At 38.6% G+C, this 25912-nt stretch overlaps 1 protein-coding gene across 3 annotated transcripts; it reads right to left on the reverse strand.

The window, feature by feature from the left end:
* On the reverse strand, positions 1-25912 carry ppp2r3b (protein phosphatase 2, regulatory subunit B'', beta). Of its 3 annotated transcripts, XM_030124412.1 has the most exons (15): positions 25813-25912; positions 24847-25234; positions 14540-14725; positions 12853-12956; positions 12120-12222; positions 9669-9743; positions 9492-9578; positions 8960-9116; positions 7208-7256; positions 7002-7091; positions 6061-6236; positions 4919-5037; positions 4705-4811; positions 4434-4475; positions 890-1026 (listed from the first exon to the last, which is right to left on the reverse strand). In XM_030124412.1, the coding sequence occupies exons 2-14, from the start codon at positions 25198-25200 to the stop codon at positions 4457-4459; spliced, it is 1626 nt and encodes a 541-aa protein (XP_029980272.1). In that variant the 5' UTR covers positions 25201-25234; positions 25813-25912; the 3' UTR covers positions 890-1026; positions 4434-4456. The 3 variants fall into 3 exon arrangements, with proteins under 3 accessions (XP_029980271.1, XP_029980273.1, XP_029980272.1); XM_030124411.1 differs by lacking the exon at positions 4434-4475 and having other exon boundaries at positions 1-1026; XM_030124413.1 differs by lacking the exons at positions 4434-4475; positions 24847-25234; positions 25813-25912 and adding an exon at positions 18135-18607 and having other exon boundaries at positions 1-1026.

Consider the following 25912-nt stretch of genomic DNA (forward strand, 5'->3'; position numbering starts at 1 on the left):
TTGGTTTTATTAATATTCCATTAAGGCTTTATTATTTATCTAAAGAAAAGGCAAAACATTTAAAGTTGGTTCCTCTTTCTGTCAAAATACAATCAAATTAAGTATTTTATAACATAGAAAACGACTTTAATACACTTGTCCAAATCATTTACAACACAGCAAGCACCAAATAAATATTTACAGCTATTAGAAACTCAGCTCTAAAAATGTATAACCCATCTCACACATATGTCCATGTCATCATGAAACAGAGCTGTACAACATTCGCTGTGTATGAACTGTGCTTTGTGTTTACAGCAGGCTCGTCCGTGACGTTTTTGGCATTTACAGTAACTGAACTTAGAGTTTTCTAGAGAACCTTCAGTTCTGATCACTGGAATGTACGATTCGCCAATGACTTCAAATAATCATCGAATCAAAACCTGAACGATTTATCTGTTTGTGACTCCAGTGTGTGACATGATGTAGCTTATGTGAATATGATAATTCTGATGTTTACATGGCACGATACCCACCCCCAAACCTGACCGTTGGCACAGCATTACATGCAAAACACAACGTCTCTTGGTGTAAACATGTGGGAAAGATCTACAATGTGTGGCTTAGAGTATTAAAACATCTGGCAGCGGGAGGAACTACCTTCTGCTCCAGCTACTTTTAAATCTGCTTCACATTTCGTGTTAGTCAAATGTGTATTAACACCATTTCTCAAGCTGTTTACAGCACATCTGATCCCACCGCCTTCTGGTTTTTTTGCGCTCACTTTCCGCTTGGTTACGTGGATCCCGTTGAGCAGGATGGGAGCTGGGGTTGGACCGGCGCGTCTGAGCTCGGTTTCAGGGAGTGCACGGTGCTCGGCTGGCAGAAAATGCCGCAAGGGTGGTGGGTCATTCGAAGTCGTCTTCATATTCGTATTCGTCCAGATCCAGGTTGCAGTGTGGGCTGGGGATCTCGAAGAAGTGTCTCTTTGTCAGCCCCAGCTCGTCTGTGATGTGTTGCCCTAGAGGGCTCAAAGGATTATCATACCTACACAGACACACGGAGAAAACCATCAGTGAAAGACACATGTATATGAAAGACAACCTGGGTTCAGAACCAAAGAATCCAGGCATTCTCTGGAAAATGTGATAAAGGTGCCCTGCCACACGCATGACATTACTTTTGTGGTCATGTCCGAAGTTCTACCATGGACTCTGTAACATTTTAGTGGAAAAAATGTCTTGGTTACCAAGTTTCAAGCCATTCTAACGTGCCATAGAAAGCCTGCTGGAAGACTCAGCCTGATTTGTGCCATTTCTCATGAATATTCAACATGCTAATCTGCTTGACTCTGATTGGCTAACAGCTAGCCGATGACAGCCTGGCTTTTCAGCATCTTTACCCTGCAACAAGTAGAGGAACTGGTGGAAACCGAAAGTGAAACTTAACATGCTTTGAACTAGGGATGTAAACAATTAATCGACTAATGATTGTCGATAAGAATCTGCTCGATTAAATTGTTCATTGCCCTTTTCCGCCCGTCCACACCTGTCCGAAGGCTGCTGGTTTGTCTGCGCTGCGACGCCGTGGCTGGGATAGCCGGTCATTGAACCGGATTATGGCGTTGATGAGTTAGAATGGCTGTATGGACGTGGTGGAGCCACACACAGACCGGCCCGTCTGTTTGTTGGAGCAGTGCACCCCTGAATAAATACACACACAAATGCGGGGTCTGTATCGGAGCGTTTTCTCTGGAGGTTTGTCTAGTCCACAGTCAATGAGACAGAAGTTGAAAACATCCTCCAGGCTCCTGATTCGGGCCACAGATATGTGATGCATTTGTGAAGCTTCAGGAGGGGGAGAAAAGATAAATGAGCGAAAAGATTCACTTCCACTTCTGCAGGGGCACGGACTGCACCGTACCCCCATAGTATTGGAAGTAGGACGGAAAGTGACGCATGCATGCGGTTACCAACCAACCAACCAACGCATCCCCCGGCTGTACTGTGCGCGTGTGAGCATCCCCCCCACCCCCCCCACCCCACCACATCAACAGGTGAATTCCACAGGAAACCCTGACTGTATCCAATGGTTTAATAAATCAATCATTAAGGAATATGACATGCTTTTGTCATGAAGTGTATTTAGCTTTTATTCTTATAGACCGAACTGAAAAAGAAATTCAGGTTCTCAGAAAAATCGCCGCAGATCAATTAATCGTAAATTGATTGACAAGGGCAACCAACTAACGATTAATGAATTAATCAATAATTTGAACATCCGACTCCAGGCTTCTATGCCTCTCATGTACGGCGGACCTTACATGGAATTTTCACACCCTCTAACCTGTATCCACTGTGCCCCCTCCACTGCTCTATGGGCCCCCCGGGAATGCTAGGCCTCATGAATTTGTCATGTTTAACCCCCCTTTACGGTGCCCCAGGTTGCTGTATATGAAAGCTGTCACTGAGCTAGATGAATTCTGTGGGCGTGGTCTCACCCGGGTGAGCTCGTGAATAGTAATGAGCTCAGGCATTAACATGCCACACTGACCAGCTTTTCTAATTCACCTGATTTCTCTGCTTATTTCTTTTCAGTGTCAATAGCAGACAGAGGAGGTAGCGGTTCATTTTCAAATTCACAACATAACACAAACACCTATGGACCGAACATATTAAAAAAAATACAAGTAAAAACGGTTTTGTGTGGCAGAGCACCTCTAAAAGAAGCATTTTACAGAAACAGGAGAACTCTGATGTGACTGGAAAAGACAGAGGAACACATGAAGGAACAGATAACTGAGTATTAAGGGCACACCACATTAAAAAAAAAAAAAAAAAAAAAAAAAAAAAAAGAAAAGCAGAGAGTTTTTTTAATTTGAGAATAAAGTTGATTTTTAAAAAAGATTAACATCTGTAGCTAAAACAGGGAAATGTACTTCAGAATCAGTTTTAGTAACAAGGAATTATTTTCTCAGACATACACATGGAAGACAAATGGAAGGGTGTTGATGGTTATATCGGAGTGCAATATAGAGGATTTGTTGTATCACAAGAAACAAAAAGAAAATAGGTCAAGTTGATTAATTCTGAAGGTTTGAAGCTAAAACTGCAATGCTGTCGTGATGCAGACTTTACGGCAGGGGTGTCGAACAGAATGAATTTGTGAAATTCCAAAATTACACTGAAAATATTAATAATTAAGGGTGTTCTTGATTATTAACACTCATTTAACTTCAGGGGCCACATACAGGGGCCCAGTGTGATCTCAAGTGGATTAGATGAGTAAAATACCATCATAATAATCTATAAGTAGTGACAAATTTTTCCCTTTGTTTTAGTGTAAAAAAAGAATAATTACATGAAAATGTTTACATTTACAAACTATCTATTAACAAAAAAAATGAATAACATGAACAAATATAACTAACCTGAAATGTCTGATGAGAATAAGTGTAATTTGAATATTATGAATGTTTGTAAACGTGCCTTTGTAGATCCACCGCGATCAGTAAGTTGTAATGTTTGTGTAAATGGTAAGCTGAGGCATAAAATTGTTGAAGTTAATTTCAGAAATTTCAGGTTGTTCATGTTATTCACATTTTTTAAAGGATAGTTTGTAGATGTAAACATTTTCATAATGTAATTGTACTTTTTTCCCCTCTCTAAAACAAAGAGAAAACTTTGGTTTGTTATTATTTCACTGGTCCGGCCCATTCCAGATCCTATTGGGCTGTATGTGGACCCTGAACTAAAATGACTGACACCCCTGATTTACTGCGACATGGTCCCAATATGTAACAGTGTATGGATTTATATTGATATAGTTGCACAGCATCACCATTATTGTTGACACCCATAGTTGTAATGGTCGTCATGGTTGTACAGAGCAAATAACATCCCCTTCACAGCCTCTGTCAACGCAGCATTTATTACCCATAGCACTCAGGAGTACAGCCCATGATACTGAATGCACAACAGCAGTGTTTTCATCAGTGTGTTTACTTTTGTTAAAGCCTACCCATCCTTACATAGAACAATATCGATAGCAAAAGCTGAATTAAGTTGCTCAGAGTTTCCCTGAAAGACAGTTCAACTTTTATTCTCATAATTTCAACTTTATTCTCAAAATACAACATAAAACCCCCCTCCTTCCTCTCATGTTGCCTTAACACTCCTGAATAAAGAACAGAGATGGTGCAGGAGCAGAGTTTTATTGTTTTCTACTCTGAAGACAGAGGATAAAAACAAATGGTCTGGTTCAAAAACGGACTCCCAGCCAAGACTGAGCTGCTGTCCATGTCTGGACATGTGCTACGGTGTGAGCCAATCTGCTGTCAGCAGGATTCTCAGACTGCTGATTTCTGAGTGAAAGCTAGGAGTGGGTTTAGGACTAGACGTCTGAGGAAGAGAGAGGAGAACACTTTGTCCCTGGTGGTGGCCTCAGTGTCTTACCTGCTTTGGTCAGCTGCCTGTCTTTAGAAGTCGCTGGTGTTCCTAAAAGCGCCATACAACATGCCTGTCAACAGCCTCATCTATCACTGACTCCTACACGGACAGGCTCAACATAATCCTCCGTCTTAGCAGTGAGACACGAGCTCTGTCTGTTTACGACAATGACCTCGTACATAGAAAACTGCTAGAAATCCATTAGGTTTTAGCTTGTTATTTTATGAAGTTTGATTGTGTTGACACTAGTGAGATTACTACGTAATGTGATGCTTACACGTCATTGCACTGATCGTTGGCGGCCTCTTCAGCCACAAGGATGTCGTACTCCTCTGCGGCGTACTTCTCCCAGTCGGACATCTCCTGGCCGTCCGCCTCCACCTCCTTTACAAACAAAACAAAACAAAAAAAAACCCCATAGATGACCTGCTCAACCTTTGACAGATAAAAAAAAGCATCATGACACAGTTTGGTGTGTTCTTCGATCTTACCCTTATTACAGAGAATGGATCCTTCTGCTCGTGGTCCAGATACTTCTCGATGTTGAAGAACGTGTCAAAGAATATGTGGGACAACTTGCACCTCTTTAGATCCCGCAGGGTGATTTTTCCTGGGATGAAACGAACTTATGACAACTTGCTCACTTCCGTTCTTCATTGAGGTTAAAGAAAGACATTTTGAGATCTCTGTCAAAGCACTTGAAGATGTTACTGGTGTCTGTATAAAGTTCCAAAACAAATTGCGAAGGAGATTTATTTCTTGTACTGACAATAAGACAGAAAATTTTGCTTCTAGCGATAACTGGTGTTATTTTGTAGTTTTGTGACAGTGTGATCGGTCAATATTTTCCCCAAAAACATACTTACAAGTGAGACTGAAGTTTGTGCAACTTTTAGAAAGCTAATGAAATATATATAAAAATTAAATGCCAATGTCATAACTCAACCTAGAACCAAGAACTGCCAGAATCATATTTTAACGTTCAGTTTATTTAATTTCTGACAAAAACTCTGCTGTATCAACTGATTTTTTTGTTTTTATCAATATTCCATGAGTTATATTTACAGTGGACTGATGTGAGTTTTCAAACTACGTAGAGTAAAAACAAAAAACTGCATTTGAGGAGAAAAGAGAAACAGTTTCCATTCCCTGACAGGGCTGTATCAAGGATTAGTTTACAAAAATCTACTACTTTCTCAAATGTATCAGCTCTGTATCAAATGTGTGCATCTATCAAAAACCAGAAATCTCCTTAAAAGTTGGACTGAACTCAAAACAAGTTAACACAGTGTGTAGTTTGGGAGTGTTAGAACTGTTTAGGAAAAACATCCTCCTGAAACACTCTCTAAAAAAGTGAGTGCGTCTCCTCTTACACGTTACATTTCACAGCTCTGCGGGTACAACGTGCCTCCAGGTCGACTATGGGTCACATTCTTGCTGTGGCTATCAATGCTAAGTATGCACCCCCTCACAGCCGACTAGTGTCTTCTAAATGGCACAGTGGTAAAACTAAGTACTGGGGGAATTTTTCAAGGGAGGGGGGGTCTTTCTGCGAATACCACTGAGGAAAAAAGTGGAACCTGTGAGTGTGTTGACTTCTTAGAGTGTGTATAAATGTAAAAAGGGAACTGACCTTCGACCTCGGGCTTGATGAGGTCGAGCATTTGGCAGAGGCAGTCTTCAAAGGGAAGGGGCTCGATGGCCATGGCTTCCAGCTTCTGACACTGGTCTTCGTAGAAGTACTCCAGCTCGTACATGCTGAGGACCCCGTCCCCGTCCAGGTCCATACAGCGGAACCAGTACTCTATACTAGACACAGGTCATGGAAAAGCACACATGAGCAAACTAAGACACAGAGGAAGCACTAGAGCTGGGTCTGAATGTTGACACTTTTAGGGCATTGTTTAAATTGCTTAAATCCTATAGAATATGAAAAACATGTCTTTTTTCACACTGGATTTCAGTTCCTTTGTGGTAAATCTCATGAGTGTTAGTGCACAGAATATGCACAAATGTCGGTTGTGGATCATTAATGATATTATTTTAACAGATAACTGCAGGTTGTGATAAGCAGGTTTGTAGTTTAGGTTGTAGAACTGAAAAAATAAATAAAAAAGCCACAAATGTAAAAATAAACAGATAAAGTAGAAAACTTAAAGCTGTACGAGCCAAAATAAGTGCCTAAAAACCTTGATTTACACTTGAATTACAATATACAGAAGAGAAATTATGGAATTAAATAACTGAAGCATTAAATGGTTTTGAGTTTATAAAAAATAATTACGGAAAAATAATATCCTCCTGAGACTCAGCAATGCATTTTCATTCCTTAAAAGAATAAAAAATGTAACTGAAAAAACTATTGAATCAAGACAACTATTCAATGTAAAAAAGCCAAAACTTTTACTTTCCCGGGTCTCAGGAGGATATGAAAGTAAAGGTTTGTCCTGTAATTTATTTGGTTAAAATGGAAAATTAGAATAGAAGAAAATGATTGCGTACAAACCATTATTGATATTGGCATCGTAAATTTTTGCTCAATACCGTTAAGATGCAGCGGGTATAGATAAATACCTGGTGTCTGTCTTTTTATCCTCTTCGGAGATGAGGAACCAGACAAAATCAGCGTAACTCAGCCGTCCCTCCTTATACACCCGTCTGTCTCTGGAATAAAACACACGATCTGGATTAAAACTAAAACGCAGAATATGTCGTTTCTTTAAAGTCTGTTCACTATTAATGACAAATATCCTGCAAACTGAAGTCAAACCTTTACTAACCTTGTTACTGTTCCTGAAAATATTCTCTCAATCATCTTATGGGAAATGGCTGGAAAACACACAGTTAAGATATAACTTAGAATCCAGACTCAATGTACAATTTTTTCACAACACATGTAATCCATTCTCACAGACTGTAAATTCAGGCTGCGTAGTGTGGCTCTGTTTTATCTTGACAATGCTATAAATCCTCTGGTCATCTTTTTGAGCATGTAGTGGCAAAAATTGTTCCAGACATAGCGTCACTGGGGCAGAGTCTATCCGCTGCTCCCTTATTGATCTTGTGTCTCATTTCCCTTTCCTCACTCAGACCATCAACCAGGAACATGTGGTGTGGAGTGTGTGGGACGAAGGCGTCAAAGACAAGTCCTGAGTGTGTTTGTTATTTGGTTGAAAGTTTACCCCTCCCACATGCACAAATATTATATACTGGTATGTCTAATTTGAGTCGACTTATTGTGGTTTGTCTACAAGTGCTAACAGGAAAGCTCATTTGGTGTACTGGTATTAACGCTTATGTTATTTTTGCACCAGGCATGAAGACATGACTTTCACTGTAACAGGCTACTGAAACAATGAAGCAAAAATAGAAACAGTGCAAACCGGTTACAGTGATCACATCTATTTGGGGCAAATCGATCATTATCAGATGATGGTGGCTGTTTCATATTTTCCAAATGACTGTACTGTGTATGACTCAAACACATTATACATACAAAACAATGAACTGAATGAAGCCGGTCAATACAGTGATAAAAATAAGATAATTTTACATCATATAACGATATCATTTTCATATTATTTATCACATTAAGGTTCAAGGTTCATTTATTGTCATTCATTAAATGTAGCAGATGAAGAGCAAAATTTGTACTCAGGTCCGAGTAATAAGATAAGAATAGGATAAAAAAAAAAAAAAAAGTAAAAATATCTAAAAAAACCCCCCAAAAACAGACACATAAAAACACACATTTTTTAAATTAATTTTCCTTGGAGATCAGTGACTCTTATGTTCACAAGACAATTTTATAATCACAATATTTATATGTAGTAAAACAGAATGGTTCTGTGTTTTGTTGTTTTGCTTAATTTTACTTCATCTGTTAACATGAAGAAATGGTTGTGACATAAAAAAATAAAAAGTCAACCATTAAAACAATAATAAAAAATGACTACATATTACCTTTCCTCAATTTTTACTCAGGACTAAAAATCAGAGAAATAATGATATGATATTTATCCAGATGATTATTCCCATCGACTACTAGAAACACGTTTAATCATCCCATTTTTACCAATATTCCCTACCTCTAGTGCTGTATATAAAATATAGTTTACAGTATTTCCAATTATAATTGGTCTATAATCTGAAACAGGGTTGAGAGGTTTACAAAATACATTACAATTAGTAACTCACAATGGTTTCTGTGCATTTCTGAACATTTAACTGGCTGGAAAACAAAACTGTAAGGCAAGCTATTTATCATGCTATATATCACCCTAAAAGTGGTCACTGTAAGCAATCAACTTAACTAGTTCAAGTAAATCATGTGAACAGAATTTGTCTAAGGATGATTCCGTCACTGGCTGTTTGATCCGTGTGAGCAGCTCATCGCTGTAACTGTGATCATTACGAGTGGCTTCCACTGACTCACTCACTGCATGTGAATGCAAGCTAAAATAACTTCTTTCATGATAATTCTAAATATAATTTCATTGCTTCTCTTGAGTAAACTGAGGTGTGCTGGGTACCTTGGTCATTGTGCCGTGCCAGATCCTTCTGGTCGATGTAGAGGTCGTGGTCGGTGTCCAGCTCCCAGAATTTACAGTAAATTACGTAGAAATGTTCATAGGAAAAGAACTCTGTCAGCTGGTTCACATCTTCTTCCTGCTCCAATAACGCTACATTCTGTAAAAAAAGGAACAAATATACCATTCAAATTTTTTTTGCATAAAAATGATTAAAAAATTGTTACTGTTAATGATAAACTGCTCACTACCAAAGCTATCAAATGTACATATTACAGTTTACAAAAACATTACATTGCATATAAAACCTACTTAGAACAACAGTAGTATATTACCTACACCTATTACACAAAAAGCAAGAAATAGATATGTAATATACAAAGTAAACTAATCAAACTGATCATGAAAACCTTTCATAGTGTTAGTGAGACGTTTAAAGACGTTGTACAAATTTGCAACAAAAAAGTTTAGACATTTCCTTTTGGAGCCAAAACAGAAAACAACACAGAGGTATAGAACATTTGAAGACAATCACCTGGAGGAAGTTACTTTTTCTGAGTTCAGAACATGTTATTTTTCCAGTCCATGACCGGTTCACATTGTAAAATATCCTCTGGATCACCTTAAAAAAAAGTTGACAACATTATCACATATTTTATGGTTTTACTACATGTAATTGTGCAGCACTATTGTTATGTATGGGTTACGATACCGTGGTGATATATCTTGAGTGAAAGTCTGGTGCCTCCTTAAGAAAGGCCAGGCCTGCATGTGAGTTCACCACATCCTGAAAACACAAAAAGCAAAAAGTCAGCTCACTTGGTCTGCGTTGCACATTTCCATCTCTACCATAACAATCCCCACAAAACTTAAAAACACAAATGTGGGATAACATGACAATGACATGCTGTGCCTGATGCAATAAAAATGTGTTCCGTTACAATCTGTAGTTACTTTCAGAGAAAAGCTAAAGGGCAAACCACATGTGTGTGTCTTTTCACCAGACAAAATGGAAGATATTCAGAGAAAGCATATAAATGCAGTTATTTAAACATCAGAAGTTGTCAGTGTCTATCTGCATCACTCTGTCGTGCCATATGTTTTATATGTCATGATCGAGTGATGCAGACAGACACATATTTGTGCAATGTGAAATAAAAGGCTGCAGGCCTAGTTGAGGGAGAGATATAAATGTTTCTTTGAAGTGAGAAAACACTGGGTCAATTGGTTTTGGGATACGCTTACACTAGCTAACGCAAGTAGTAGGAAGGCCAGGGGAAAAACAAAAGACATGTTAGTGACTTCTCTTAACCTTCTCTCCTTTTTCATGCGATAAAGTCACAGAGGGTGTACTGCATTTCAAATGGACTCCAGCTATATTCTTGCCATGAAACTCCCTCATGTCTTTTCTTTATTCGGTCCCCTTCTATTCTACTGGGGGAAAGAATTGTTGACATAAATGCGGAGGTGGCAATGAAATTAAAAGGCCTTATTTCAGGGCAGCCGTCATGCCTCTTTGACTCTTACTGTGAGAAATTAAATCATAGAGAAACACATAAATCACAGGGCAGAGGAAACAGGCGGGGACAGTCAAATCTACTCCACTGCAATCCGCCTTTCATTCATCAAAACAGTCAAAGGCTATTCGCTGAGCACAAGCGTACAAATTAAACAGCGTGTGCCACAAGGCATCTCTGCTGGTATGCTAACGGGCGCTCGGCTCGGCCCAGTCGCTCCTGCCAGCATGAAAATGAATCAGGTGTGGGGTGGGGCCAGTGTGGCGCACAAACAACTTGTCAAGTGCAATGAGAATACAAACAGCCAGCGCAGCAGGTCCACATGGTTGGACTGCCCGAACAATCAACCACACTATTGTACACAGACATTTTAAACAAACTGTCAACATTTTCTGTATTAATTTTGTTGCTCTAATCATAAATCAGACTCAGGGTTTACATTAAGATCAAGTGGTGAAAAACATGAAGGGAAATTTCACTTGTACAGCATTAATGCAGATGTGCATTTTCAGTGTAAGGGGTGAAACTTGAATTCCTGCAGGTCGCCTTCAGCTGTGTTCTATTTGCACAATTCTACAGATCATATATATATATTTACCTCTGAGTCTCTTCATTAAGCTACAGTAGGAAAATACAAGAAATATGCACATAGTATTAAAAACAAATGAAAAGAAAACACGACTAAACTGTTTCTACAGGCAAAAATGTTGAGTATGACCTCTGTTCCCCAAATACACTGAGAAACGCTTGGCATGTACATCTCATATTGTCTCAACAAAAGCATTCAAGACATGTTAAGTACAAACAGAGGTCATGCTACATACTTTACACTTTGATCTGCAGAAACTGTTTTTGTTGCTCTGATTTTTTAGCTTGAATGCCATTTACATACAGCACTTCCTCTATATTCCTGGCTGTAATTTATCATCTTGTGAAAGGACAAACCTAATGGTGGTTTAAGAATTTTGCTCTGTACTATTATGAATTTAACAGCGATGGTTATGTTAAAATCACTGTTTTGTTCAGTACTTATTGATTATAAAAGGAGTATTAGGTCCAGTGGCTTTGAAACATCAGAAATATGGACTGAATTTCAGATAATTTAAAAAGACATATAATAATTAGATAAAGTTGTTAGTTTTTGTTTCAATTAAGGTTTGGTATAAAAACTATTTGATGAATTCTAAGGCTTAAAATTTATAAACCTGAATCTAAGATGTTTTAAGGGCCCACAGATGTCCAGTCTTATTTTACTATTATTAAGAAATGGGCCAACAAGATCAGATTTGTTTCTTTCTATACCCTATTTGGTCATGCATCATGGATAAATAGCTTGGGTTATGATGTATTATTTGTTTTCTAAATTGGTACTGGAAATTATACACTAAAAGGAGCGAAGTACACTGAATCTGAATCTCCCCTTGATTAACTCCCTCACCAGTGGAATCTCCTCGTATCCCTTTTAGCATACTCCCATCATGCTGTGTTACTGGCTCACAGTAACGTCCCTGATTTAGACCACCACATGAAAAAGCCCTGCCTCAGCAGGACAGACCAAAAATTAAGCCCACCACCCAAGCAAATGTAATTTTGCCATCCCGTGTTGCCAAGTCCAGCCTTCTCCCTGGGTGTGCTCTAGCCAGTACCTGCAGGAATGGAATAAAGTCGTCTTGTTCCAGGTAATTACAGCCAGGCTTGGCCAAGAGGTGCACAAATTTAGAAGCGTCATCGTGACAGGTCTGCAGCGTTCTGGAGAAGAAAAGAGAGAACAGATGGTTGCAAGGTTACTTCCTCTTTTTCTTTGTCCTTTTTATCATTGTTTCAGAGAACACAGGTTTAAAAAGAAGGTATAATACATTCTGAAATTAGGATTCAGACTCGCTGTTGGTTGATTATAAATGAGAGTGTGTTACTGTAGCTTCAAGAAAATAATGTAAGCGTCTGTTGTGGCCTCTCATCTAAGAATGGCTCAGTCATGAGCACAAGTCAAAGGCCAGGTCCGTCCAGTTCTCTGGGGGCCTGCACATTAATACAAGAGCATGCCTACAGCATACAACATAATTCAGCACACATCTAAGCACACACTCGCCATTACAAAAGCCTCCTGGTACCCCTTTCAATGTCAAGCAGAAAGATACTGAATGGATGTTTTCATTTATATACTGTATGTGCACAGTCACCATCCCCTTTAGGGTTTCTGAAGGTTTTGCAATCAATGATTTCCGTTCAGAAATGAAAAGGAAAATATCATAATAGCTTAAAGCTGCATGCAGTATCTGTAACCCCCAGCGAGTGGTCATCATTGTTCTGAGGAGAATGTTTAGGCCATTTGGGTGTGAGTTAGTGCACCAGTGAGAATAAGAGAAGCCATTGTCTTACTTTCTCCACATCGCCACAAACTTGTGAACGGACACGAAGCCCGTCCTGTCGCCTCCAGCCAAACAGAACAATGGCACTTTCCAGTAGAGAGGACACTCACAGGCCTAAGGAGACGGGGAAGAGACACAGACAGGGCACTGATAAAGAAAATGGAATCCAAGAAGAAAACTTAAACTATATATCCAACCTTGAAGTAAACACATACTGGGGCAGAAAATATAATCAGAGTCAAAGTAAAAACAGCAATGTGAAAATACTTGAAGTCTTACTTATAGCTCTGATAGCGAATAATTTTTAGCGTCACTGGGAAAAAAATTCTGTAACTATCTGATCTCTTGGTAACTCAAGTGGTCTGAATGGACATAAGACTTTTGCATATATCCCTTGACTGTGTTTTCAAGCTGCAGAAAATGCAGTTTTGGAGATTTTCAGGCAGGTAGGGGAGTGAAATACATGACTGACAGCTGTAATTACTGAGCACTGATCAGATTCAGCCACATGTGGTTTGTCTGCTCGTCAGCTTGGTAAAGTAGCTTCACTTTTCCATAAACAATATGAAACAGGTCATCTAAATTTATAGTCTTTTGATTTGGACTGAGGAGACAGCTGCAGAGGGATGGTGTGTATTTACCTATTATATAATTTCTTCCCTTGATTTTGGCACCTGCCGCTTTAAGTATTTGCAGTAAAATGTAGTTGAAGTATGTAAATAAAAGTGCTGTTTTGTTTCCTCTGACTGGTTGTATTATTATATATAGGATCAACACAGTATTAATACTAAAGTACCAGTGTTCGAGAAGCATGCTTTTGTAGCTACTGGAGGTGGAGCTTGAATGACTTTATATCCACTTTGATACACTATGACATAGGATTAATCTGGGAGCTCACAAGATAATAAATGCAGAAGAAGAAGGAAAAAAAAAACAAAGTTCTGATACACAAATCTGTCTTCAGTTTCAACTTTCCCCCTCTAATATTTGATTTTTTGTGACATATTGGATGATTTGAACATTTACTGAAATGAAACCATATGAGAAGTTTAGAGGGAGAAAAAAATCCCTGTTTTGTGGAGCTGGTAACAACTCATGGACATGTGAAATATGAGCTGACTGCATATTGCTTTTTGTAAGACATCAGAAGCTACAAAAGTTAGGAACCACTGGTTAAAGCTTCATCCATCTGCTGTATTTTAAAAGCTTCTTGTATTAACCACTGTGCAATATGTTGAATTTAAAACTAATTAAAGCTGACAAATAAATGCAGTGGATTAAATACGTACAGCGTTTCCCTCTGAAATGTAGTGAAGTGGAAATAAAAGTTGCATAAAATGGAAATACTCGAGTAAAGTGCAACTCAGAGTGTTTACTCAAAATTATATTTATATGTAACTGAGTAAATCCACTTGTTTATTTCCCACAACTGAATACAAAAAGTATGGACTCCATTTTGGAAAGAAAAGGTATGTTGCATCACATTAAGGATTTTCCTCAGGAAGCGCAGCTGTCATTTCTTTCTACACTCAGGTTCCCCTCAGACCACGTCTCACATTCTTCAGGGAGATGGAGATACTATTTTCCGTGGGGGTTTACAAGGAGCAAACATTTGTAAAGTCAGCAGCTAAATAGCACTAATGAAAATAATTTGCTGGGTGGCAGCTGAACGTCCACACCACAAATCACATTCTCACCTTGGCAACCTGCCCCATGTCCTCAATGGTGGCCCTTTCATTTGGAAACTGCGAAAATATTTTCTCAATTTTGGAAATGAGGCTGTCAATGTTGAGATTGGCTTGAGGCCTGCCCTGTGGGAAGTAAAACTTTGGAATGCTTTCACTCAGCGCTGTGGTGACGGGCTCCTCCGTTCTCACCTGAGCCTGAAAAAAAAAAAGCAAAACAAAACACAGAGATAAACTGTTAGTCACTGATGATAACACCTCAAACATGTCCTGAAGCTTGCTGTGTACAATTCTACTTTTCTAGCACTTAAGTAACCAAACCTCTCAGCATCTCTGGAGTGCAGGAAAGAGTTGTGATTACTCAGCAGCCATAATCATTATCCATTTATCTGTAACAGATACACCTTATAGTAGATTATCACTCTGTAGGTTTCAATTAAGGCGAAGCAACTTTATACGTGAAGCTGATGACTGACAATCACTTCAGGCTGTTTCTAAAATCCAGTGTTTACAATGGTTTAAAGAACCTATAGACCATATTACTTAGTGTATAAACATCTCAAATTTACAGGAGAGTATGATGTGGTCTTTAATACCCTGAACGGATTTACGGCTAAAACAGCACTGGAAAACTACCAAAGAAAACCATTAAATTTCACTTTCTTTGAAGCTCCAAAAATTAATCAAACTGCAGCTGTAATCACATTACCCCGAGAAAGATATATTCACAAAAGACAAGGCAAAACACAGTTTCTGTTCTTTTTTTAATGCTAGTTTAAGTTTGTATGTTTGACCATTTCTATATGCATCATATGTGCTTTGACCTTGTTAATCAAAGAAGTAGGCTCAAATCAAAATCGCAGTCTTGCCCATGATAATCACAATATGCCCTTTTCACCAAATTGTGCTGTCTAGCTGTTTTCTCTTGGGTCTGCTTTGTCAGAAACGTTTCACAGCTACTATCTGAGACTTCTTTTTTGTTTTTCATTTTGTTTTTATTGAAAAAGGTGATAAAAATATCACCAGCATTACCATTCATATAGATATTATCTATTAGAGCCCTTTTTGTATTTCTTATTTTATACATACAAAAGTGTAAAAAAACCCTAACATATGAGCTGGGTGCTAACAGTTTCCATATTTCTCAATTAAAAACAATCATAGCATTACAATACCCCTGGGTTCTTTAAACATTACACATGTTTATGCAGAAAAGCACAAAACGAAGAATAAATACAGGGAGGTTATAAAAAAAGAGGACATTTTTAGAGGAGTGATACAAATTCTGGTCGGCTAGAGGATACAAACTGGATCCATTTGTACCAAATATGATAAAATTTATCTCTCTGGATTCTGATAGTGTAAGTCAATTTTTGGGTTGGGGTGAACCACCTTCTTGTATCTGAGACTTCTTTACATGTACACAGTTTTGTTACAGTGGCAAATAAATAAACAAATAATAATTTGATGTTCAGGAAGATCATTTTAACACAACCCGCTGAATGACCGCTTTAGTGCTGAAGAAACATACTGATTTAACTTGTCAAAGTATGTCACTGGTGGAGATAATGACACCTCTGTTCTATTTATGTGTCTTAGTGTCCTTCTCCACTGAGCCATCATTGTAAAATCAGGACCCTGGAACTAGCATTTCCACACTATTAATTAATGCTTTTTTATAAAATGTACTATGCCATTACATACCAAAATGTCTGCACTGTATTGATAAAAACATGTCGTCATCATCAGCTAATATTCTCAAGTGTACGGAATCTTTAATAAACGTTTAGGTGTCTTTGTTGGCATAAAGCAGGAATATGTGTACCTCAAAAAGCAGGACTGAGTAAGCAAAAGAGCAAACTGAATGAGCAGAGCCACCTCAGATATGTTTAAACCACATACCTGATTACAGGCAGCATTAGCTGTCAATGACAGCCCTAGACATAGAGGCAAGGAAGGCATGTGATGTGTGTGTAAAGTTTTAACTGCTGACATGTGATACAGTAGGAGTCTCAAGTCTGTTAGCTTTGACCCTGGTCTTTTAAAACCTCTAATCTTTGTGCATCTTAATTCTGACAGGTTCCAATGGATGTTACTCAAAAGTACCAAAATCCTTGTTGACAAACAGCCATGCAGCTTCAGTATAACTGTACACTAAGGTATTTCCTCATAGCTTTAGGTGTTATTAAACTGTACTGACAATAACAGTGTATCATTCAAGTCATGCAGCATTCAGCCAGGCCTTCATGTGATCATAAATATGATGACAAACTAGTATGAGGAAGTACTTTACTAATTACTAAAAACTTCTCTTCAAGTGCTGAAGATAACATATATACATATTAAAAGGTGATACTTGATAGCCAGAAAGTCTTGGAATCCAAATACTGAATATACATCTACTTAAAAACAACTTGGGCATTGCCAAGTTTACTCTTCATAATTTTGTCACACTCAAAGCCTATTTATATGGCTCAAGACTTTGCCAACTGGATAATGGCCTTTAATAATCACACAAACATTCCCACACAGTCTACTGCTAAGAGATAAAAAGCACTACTATGAGGTTGTTTTGGTCCTATGTGACATATGCAATGCCTTGTACTGTATGTATATTGTATAACCTTTCAAAAATGTTCAGCATCATATTGGTTTATTTTATTGTGTTACAAAATGAGCTCTTTGGGAACATGAAACAAGGCATTCAACTAGGCTATAACTGACAAGTATTTTCTATTTACCTTTTCATACTTATATATATTGTTATATTTTATTAGATGTAATTGAAAATTTGGTTAGAAATTAAAGAAGGAAAAATTATTTAAAAGTTAAAGTTTTTACTTTTTGAGCATATAATTCAGAATCTAAGAAAGCAATCTATTTCAGAAAATGCTCTATTTTGCAGTATGTAACTGTCTAAATATAAAATAATTTCTATTAGGATAAGAAATTCTGGTAATATCACACATCCCTTTTAGATTACAAACCCAGGTTTCATTAAGGCTGCAAAACTTTTAATATTATCAATGTGGTCCCAAACCTTAGCTGTCATAAACACGTAAACAGTGTTCTGTGTCAGAGTAATGATTGTTGCTTGCTATAATCTGCTGTTTAACCTGCCACTTCATAAATGCTGCTCTTCAGTCCTGTGTGTTGGTGTCAGCTATGGCTATAAAAGGACATAAACATCTCCTGTTGCCCTGCCCTGTACGATCAGTCTCTCCCTCTCTCGCTCTCACCTCATGCTAACTGCTAGCAGAGCTCTTGAGCACAACTGCTAAGCCCTGTGACATTTTGCACAGAGATAATGATGGAGCCTGAAAGGGACAGTAAAGCAGCTGGTCACAACACACTGAATGGAAGATCACCAAATGGGTAAGCCTCTCAGTGCTTTAAAGTTAAAACACCATCCACTCAAAACAAGCAAAAAAGTCGTTCTGTAAAATAAAACATCATGCAATCGTATGGAGCCAATCAGAAACTTCTCAGTGTTCATATCTATATCCCAATGCAATGTAAATTAACAAAACATTGAGCCCATATTAATGGACCTGTCCCCTGGCTGACAGGCCAGCACAACCTGTGAGGTAGAGATACAGCCACCTGCCTGTCCTTGTTGGAAGGCTTTCAGCCTCTTCTTGAATCGAGAGGGCAGAACAAAGTCGCAGCCGCGTGCCAGCAGAGCCAACTCCTTCCTCAGGTCAGGGTCCTGACGTAGAGACAGCTCCCTCATCCTCATCCTTGCTCCAGACAGGATGGGGAACACATAAACAAACACAACACTCAATCCAGTGTTCTCCTCCTGACTGGATGAATCACTTAGTTGCAGTCAGCACTGTAAGTGGAAGGCAGTGGCAGCAGAAAGATGTCCTCTGGGTCTGTGTCCCTGTGATTGTCCTCTGTCAGAGTGAGAGCCTCTTAATGCGAGAGAGCAGCTGCTACTGTGACTCTCTCGACCATTTCTGGTCGCACAATCTCAGCTCTGCTTTCTGCTGTCCCAGTGTCTACAAAACATGCACATACACACTGCACAGGGTCAGGGAGCCCTTGCCTCAAAGCTGCTGGGGAGATAAGGAGTGACGAGCTGTATGTGTGTGGGAGTCACTCGGTGTATCGTGTGGGGCGGGAGGGGTGTGTGCAATAGATCTGCCCTTTCCAGTTTGCATTCCTCTGTGCTCATAGAAGGTTATGTAAAGAGACAGACCTGTTGTTGCAGCTTGCAGCCACCACAGAAGCTGATAGATGCACTTCAATACCACAATGAAATACAGCTCATGTTCCCCGGCTCACTCTCTACAAAGCTCCTACACTTAAATACTCTTCAAAGAAACCTTACTTTAGCTTTCAAAACTTTCAGTTGTACATTCAACCACTAATGGAAAAATTGTCAAAGAAGTTGCTTTAGTCTGATGTGACTTTACGAAATGAGACTCCAAGTATAAATCAAGGCACTGGCAACTAGAAAATAAACTTTAAAAATCATGGAAAAATAAAGACCTCTACAAGGAAAGCACTTAGTTTCTTTAAGAGACAATATTTTAAAGGCAGAAGTGTAGGTGAAATCATCACATGAAACACAACAACAAAAAACACACAAAATTAACTAATTGCCTCATATCTTGTGGTGGGCTTGTATTGCCTTTGCACACAGGGCTGCCATCCATTCCTTGTCTTATTATAGTGGATGGCAATGAAGGGGGAGGGGACATGTCAAATTCAAAGAATGATGACTGAACCAGTCTGTGCCTATTAAAAGCATTGCCAAGCACTGTTTGGGCAATCCAAGAAACTAGATCTGGAGAAACAAGGGTGTATCTTTAGTTCCCAAACAAACATCCAGTTCTGGTCACTGGGGTCTCAGAGTTATGGTAATTACATCAATTCTCCATAAATACACTGATCTAACAGATCTGGGGTTGCCATCGTAGGGAAAGCCCAACACCTACATGACTGCTGTTGTTAACATTAATTGAAGAGACATACTATAGAGACGCCTGCATTACAACATTATGTGCACAAGCCTATATTTAAACCTAATTACTGTTATCACACACAGAAAGTGAAAGCACAACATGAGTATATTTAGATGACAGGATCACAGAGTCCACATTTTTCCACTGGTTTTGGTCATACCCAGTTCCTGTTATCCTCCACACAGGACACTGCACAGGCTTGATAAGCTGTTTGTATGATGGCTTCTCACACGAGGCACTTTTGTTCTATCTCATCAAATCAAACCAAATATGGGAAGGAAAACATGAAGGCCAAAATGCAAGAGAGAGAGAGAGATCACACAAAACTGTCAACTAACACTATATTCTTTGGTATATTTTTGTGTTAAAGCACACAAAATCAGTAGTTGGTTCAATCTCGATAGAGCAGAGATAATGATGTGTTAGTTTACATGTGAGGCAACAGCTCTGCTGATGTTGAAAAATACGGGACTTGGTGTGAATGGTAATTCGTTGAGTAAACATCACATACACAACAAGGTTGTGCAAGATGACATACAACATGTCATGTGACAGAAGAAAATGTATTACTTAATTTTCTTCATATTATGCTCTTCATAGTGCTATACAACACACTCTTTATGGTAATATTTCTGATGACATAGACTGTCTTCTTCCATGTAGTATGGATTTTGTTTAAATTCAGATTTATGTATTCATACTCTGAATCTGATAGCTTTCTTTGTTTGCCTTTAGTATATTACATACAAATATCCGTTGCTGCTATTAAACATAAATATTTGCAGTTCAGTGCATCTGTTTAAGTATATCAAATCATGCCAATTCATATTGACATTTCATGCCAATATTCATTTTCTAATGTATTAAGAAATAACCCTTCCCTGTTGTGATATGCATTGTTGTAGATCAGGATATTGTATTAGGCATGCACCATTAAAACAAGTGATGTGCAAGCTCCAACAAGATTCACCACAGTCCAAATCCTCTTGCTGGCAGGTTGTCACTGTCAGAAGCTAGTATAACTCAGACAAGCTGCTAAAGAAGTATGTCCACACTTTAACTGGTCACTGTGACAGACAGAAAAGCACGAGACCGCCAGTTCACCCTACGGTATGTTTAATTTGTAAACTACTAAATCAGGTCTGCACAGAAACATGTGTCCAATCATGTTCAGTTTATTACATAAGGGATGAGATTATGAAACATGCTGTCTGGAGTTAGAGACTACTTGGCAGGTCTAGATGTTAGAAACCCCTGAAGTCAGAGGATTATTCACAAGGTTTGATTTCAATCTATGCGACATTTGTGTGACTGCTGCTTTCAGACTGAGCTTGACGGGCAGCCTGCAGCCAAATTGGAGAGAAATACACTATAGAGGCATCAGGAAAACCTAAACAAATCCTCCTTGAAGGTTGTCCCAAACAGTCAATACTAGCATGAATGGAATCCCACAAATACTGTGCTATAGCGGAATAAGCGTAGTATCACTATCATAATCGAACAAATAACACACACTGATGATTTGTCCATATGGGGAGTATAGTGGAGCCATATCTGGTTCATACCATGGTACAGTACTGGTAAAATCCAGAAAGCCCCAGCTCAATCCAGCTCAATCTGATGTCTGAGACCAGGATTTGGGATGCATATGAACATGGGCCAAAAATAGATTGCCTGATTGACTGACAACATGGTGGGCTGAGGGGGGACCAACAAGTAAAACATGATGTGAGCAGATCAGCCAGCTTGCATAAGAGTGACAATGCAATAGCAGCATCTATCTATCTGGTATCGTGGATGTCTGTTGAAAAATCCATCTTGCCTACATGGCAGCGGAAGTGGAGTAAAGGGTCACAAGAAAGATGCTACAGATAACACGGTCAAGCACATAAAGCCCCTCACACTTACATAATAGTACAATCATTAACTACAACACCAACTTGTTAGAGAGTAAACACTGCAAATCAAACTTGAACTTTAGGTAGAGAGATCAGGTTTTGCATTTAACCATGCTATACTTTGGTATCATAATTTTACTGTATGTGATATAAGGTATATAAGGTGCTTGACCTTTTTAACATCTTTTGGATTCCAACAAATACAAAAAGGCTCAAATTAAATGGCATAAGCATTTTCAAAATAGTTATTACTGTGAGAGCCCAAATTATGATTGTATGATGAGAAGTCAATGCATGTGTAAATAGGTCAGTTGAGGTTAACAACATCGTAAGAATGACATGATGATCTAAATATGCAGTACAAAAGAGGCCAGGTCAGATGACAACGGAAAAAGTGGTGCTTGAGATATTCTCAGATGCAAAGGTTTTCATTTTGTTATGACTTTATCAGTATGTTGGAGCATTATCATTCTTGATGAGCTCAGTTTTTGAATCACTACACTTTATGCTCCCAAGTCACCATGTATCCTTAATAAAAGCACTCATGAGAAACAGTTTAGCACCTGGTTCTCTCTGACAGGTCGTGCAACTGATAACATGACCCTAGACCCTTGCTTCAAATAGCTTCCATGTTGCTGAGTGCAACCAGCATGTTATAAAAAGGCATCTTGAGAAATAACCAGCAATCATTATTGCAAAGGTATGCAACAGAGGAAAACATCAATTTGGAAATAAACTTTTCTCCTACCACTGTGTTGGTGTGTCACATAAACACCTAACATAAGTATTGGGCTGCACAGCAGAAATGAAAGCTAAAACTCTACAGGAAATTAATATGCACTGTAGTTAGTGAAAATAAATTATCTATGACTACATACTGGTAATGAGCACTATCTAATAGATGTCGTTTCAGAGTAAATTACACAGAGGTTGACTGTGCTGCCACACCTCATTTCACTGGCAGAGTTCTGGGTATCTAATGCCAACACAAGGGAACCAGGGCTATCTATATCAGTGTCTGATGTCAAAGTCAGACCAGCTGTTCCAGGCCGCATCACTGTGACATACATTGAATTTTTAAGTAATCCTCTGAAGAATGCATCTGTATGCAGGAATTCATTTTGTTGTCTTAAAATAGAAGTATTACTTTATTCCTCCCACAATCCTTTTAATATGAAATGACACGGAGCGACCACATGCCACGACACATCACAGCAGAATACACAAGCAGCTGTTTTATATTAATCTGGGGTTAGAGGGTTGCAATGAGGGCCAAAGATCACTAGGACTGAAGAGACAAATAATGAAATGAAACATTTACACATATCCACCATAACATTTACTGTATATTGTGAGCTCTCATGGTCAAAGAGAAAGAATGTTATTGGCTACGTTTCAAAGCCAACTGATCATTTATGAAAATTTAGTATGATAAACCCACAAAACAGACCAGCAAGATGTTGCTATTACATTATCTTCAAACCCTGTTCAGGCTTTCTTTGCAGGGACAACAAGGTTTAATGGTCTCTGACTATAATTTTAATAGGTTACAATCACGTGTGCAATATCAATAATCTATGAGTTTCCCTACAGACATGAAAATGTGATGTAAATTGTGAAACAAAATGGGATCTTAATGTTTGTTCTCTGATAAAATCCTCCATAATCATTATTTAAAAACAGAAATGCCTTGTTAATGTCTCTTACAAGTCCAGTCTTGAGTGTAGTTCTTCAGCCTCAATCCTGAATTCACCCGTGTGTATTTGAACACGCCTTCATGCTGTCGCTTAGCATGTCAACAACATGTAGAAGGAAAAACCTCTCACAGCACGTGCCCACAGCTGTCTGGGTGTCTCACTGTCATCCCACACACTATTGTAAATAATATGCCACCATCTGCCTATGCTTTCACTTCTTTTCCTGGGCAGAAGTCCTCAAACTGTCATATAGTACATTTTTAAACCTTTAACTGTGTCTTACTTGTACATCATGCTTCCATATACCCAAAAGAGAATAAGCACAAAACATAAACTAAACAGTGTAATCAGAGTGCCAGGGATAGGCTCAATTCAGACACTCCCATATCTCATACCACATTAATTCATGGGTGAGGCCTCAGCATTTGGAAAGTATTTGACTAATAATGACTACATATGTCTACAGACATGGAGGCTCCACTGTGATAGTTCAGTGAACAATCCCTCAAAGCCTTTGCTCCTGTAAGCTACTCAGCTACCCCTTGTGGCCAGACAAGGAAAATGAACATCCCCAAAGGATAGTAGAGGTACAAGAGTAAATAAAATTCTTTTGAGTCTTAGCTTAAAAACAACAACAGCTAACATTGCTAAACGTTGAGACCTCAGTCAAAGGACATTCTATAAAATGAATATTAAGGTAACAAAATTAAATTGGGAAACTAATTCATTTCTGGCAGTTTATTTATGTTGTAACACATAGGCTACAGCACTTGCCAGTCGTCGGCTTCCTGATAAAACCTGCTAAGTGACATTTTTGGTTGGGAATAAAAACCTGCTATCTCCCCTATTATAGCTTCAAATTTCAGTCTCCTGTGAAAGTTGTTTACATTCCATCATAAGTACCAACGTTAAAGGAACAGATATTTTTTTGTCATATTTCACAGTTTCCTGTTAAATAAAAAGTTTATTGTTACTCCTGTAAAATTTGCCAAAAGTCACATCGCAGGTTTTATCAGGAAGCCGACGAAGTACTGTTGCTCCAGGTTACATGGTTTATCCAAATAGACTTTGAATTTCCATGAGAACATAATTAGCCCATGTGATCTCAGACTTGAGTAAGGATGACATTAACATTAATGTGGTTTCCTGAAATACTTGGAAATGACATTTTTTAGTTTATGGCCAACAGTAATATGTTTATATTAAACTCTACTATTTTAAATAAATGCAAATATGATCAGACATTAATGATCTTCATAAGAACTTAACATGTTTACTAACCTACCATCACAAATAACGAAGGAATTTCAAAGCTATTACATTGAATTGCAACAGATTTAAGTACACAATCAATTCAGTGTAAACTTCTAAAATACATTGGAATATAAAAAATATCTCAAAATGTCATGTATGTTTAGATAATGTATTTTATAATCTCTTAATGCACTAGTTGGTAAGTGCTGGCAGGACATATAGGTGATTTTGGAACACACCTTTCACAGATACCTCAGGTGGATTCAGGAAGAGGGCTGAAACTGACACACCAAGTTTTTATATTTTCAGCCGTAACCTTTGGTGAAAGCCTTCTGGTATAACAGCATCTTAATAGTTTACTAAGCTTGTTACAACACGTAAATCTGTTTTATAAGGCAGTTTTAATAATAAATACCAATAGAAACAGGTTGCACAGTTGTAGTGACACATTTAGATGTTGGTCAGTCAAATAACTAAGTCTAATTAAGACCATTTACCTTCTTTGTGCTAACAGATCTTCGCAGTACTCTTCCACTGGGTCCGCTCACCCTGGTATTACTGCTGCTACCAGAGGGCAGCGTACTGGCAGAGGGGTGACTGGAGGGAGTACTGAGGGGAGCAGGCTTCTTCTCTGCCAGGTGTTTCTGGGATGCCACATTGTTGTTCTCATTGAAGCTCAGCAACCTTTTTTCCTTGGCATCCCCATTGCTAAAATCAATGCGTTGCCCACTTTTGATCTGGTCAAGATAATCTTTAAGTAGTGACTGTGTTGCAGGCTCACTCAACCAGGTGAGAAACAGCTCATCCACTTTCATTTTAAGTACAGGCTGCAGGACTTGAGGAGATGGCATTTTGATAAGAATTAGTTACTGGCGTCTGATGAACCTGTGTAGAAACAAGAAACAAGTTCATATTTATGCATATTAGCAAAAACGTCAACAAATATAGCACCACAGCATGACTTATGAGCCGACAAGTCTCCTAAATTACATGTGTGGAAAAAAAAACAAAACATTTCACAGAGATTAGAATAGATGCCCCTGTTTTGAGCACACACAAAACACTGTAGTTCCTTTATTGAATTTTAGCGCGAACTGTCAATGCCGGAGCCCAGAGGCAAAAATAAACATGAACCCGTATTGACCTCGGTAACATTAGCTACATTCAACCTCAATATAGCACATACGCCCGCTTAAACCAGTATTTACTTACCTGTCGTTACATCAAGGGCCACGGTATTTAAGCAAAGAGAAGCGCTGTTTGACAAGTGTTGGTAAAGTTTATGTTAGCTAGCTAAACCTCAGGAACACAAACAGCAATCAAAACCACTTGATAGCTTCGGTAGCTTTAGCAGGCTAACGTTAGCGGGCTAAACACCACACCGGGATTGGGGTGAAAAGACACTAATGCTACAGACAGTTAGTTTCTTCATTAACGAATGTGGTGCACGTATGTCTACTTACCAAGGAATTACAGAGGAGTCTGTGTATCTCCGGTTCTCATCCTGTGGGGAAGATGCAAACGATAGACAAGTGACAACTTTCCACAATCTCGTTCCCCCGG

This window comes from Sphaeramia orbicularis, chromosome 21 (assembly GCF_902148855.1).
Source record: "Sphaeramia orbicularis chromosome 21, fSphaOr1.1, whole genome shotgun sequence".
NCBI classification, from domain to species: domain Eukaryota; kingdom Metazoa; phylum Chordata; class Actinopteri; order Kurtiformes; family Apogonidae; genus Sphaeramia; species Sphaeramia orbicularis.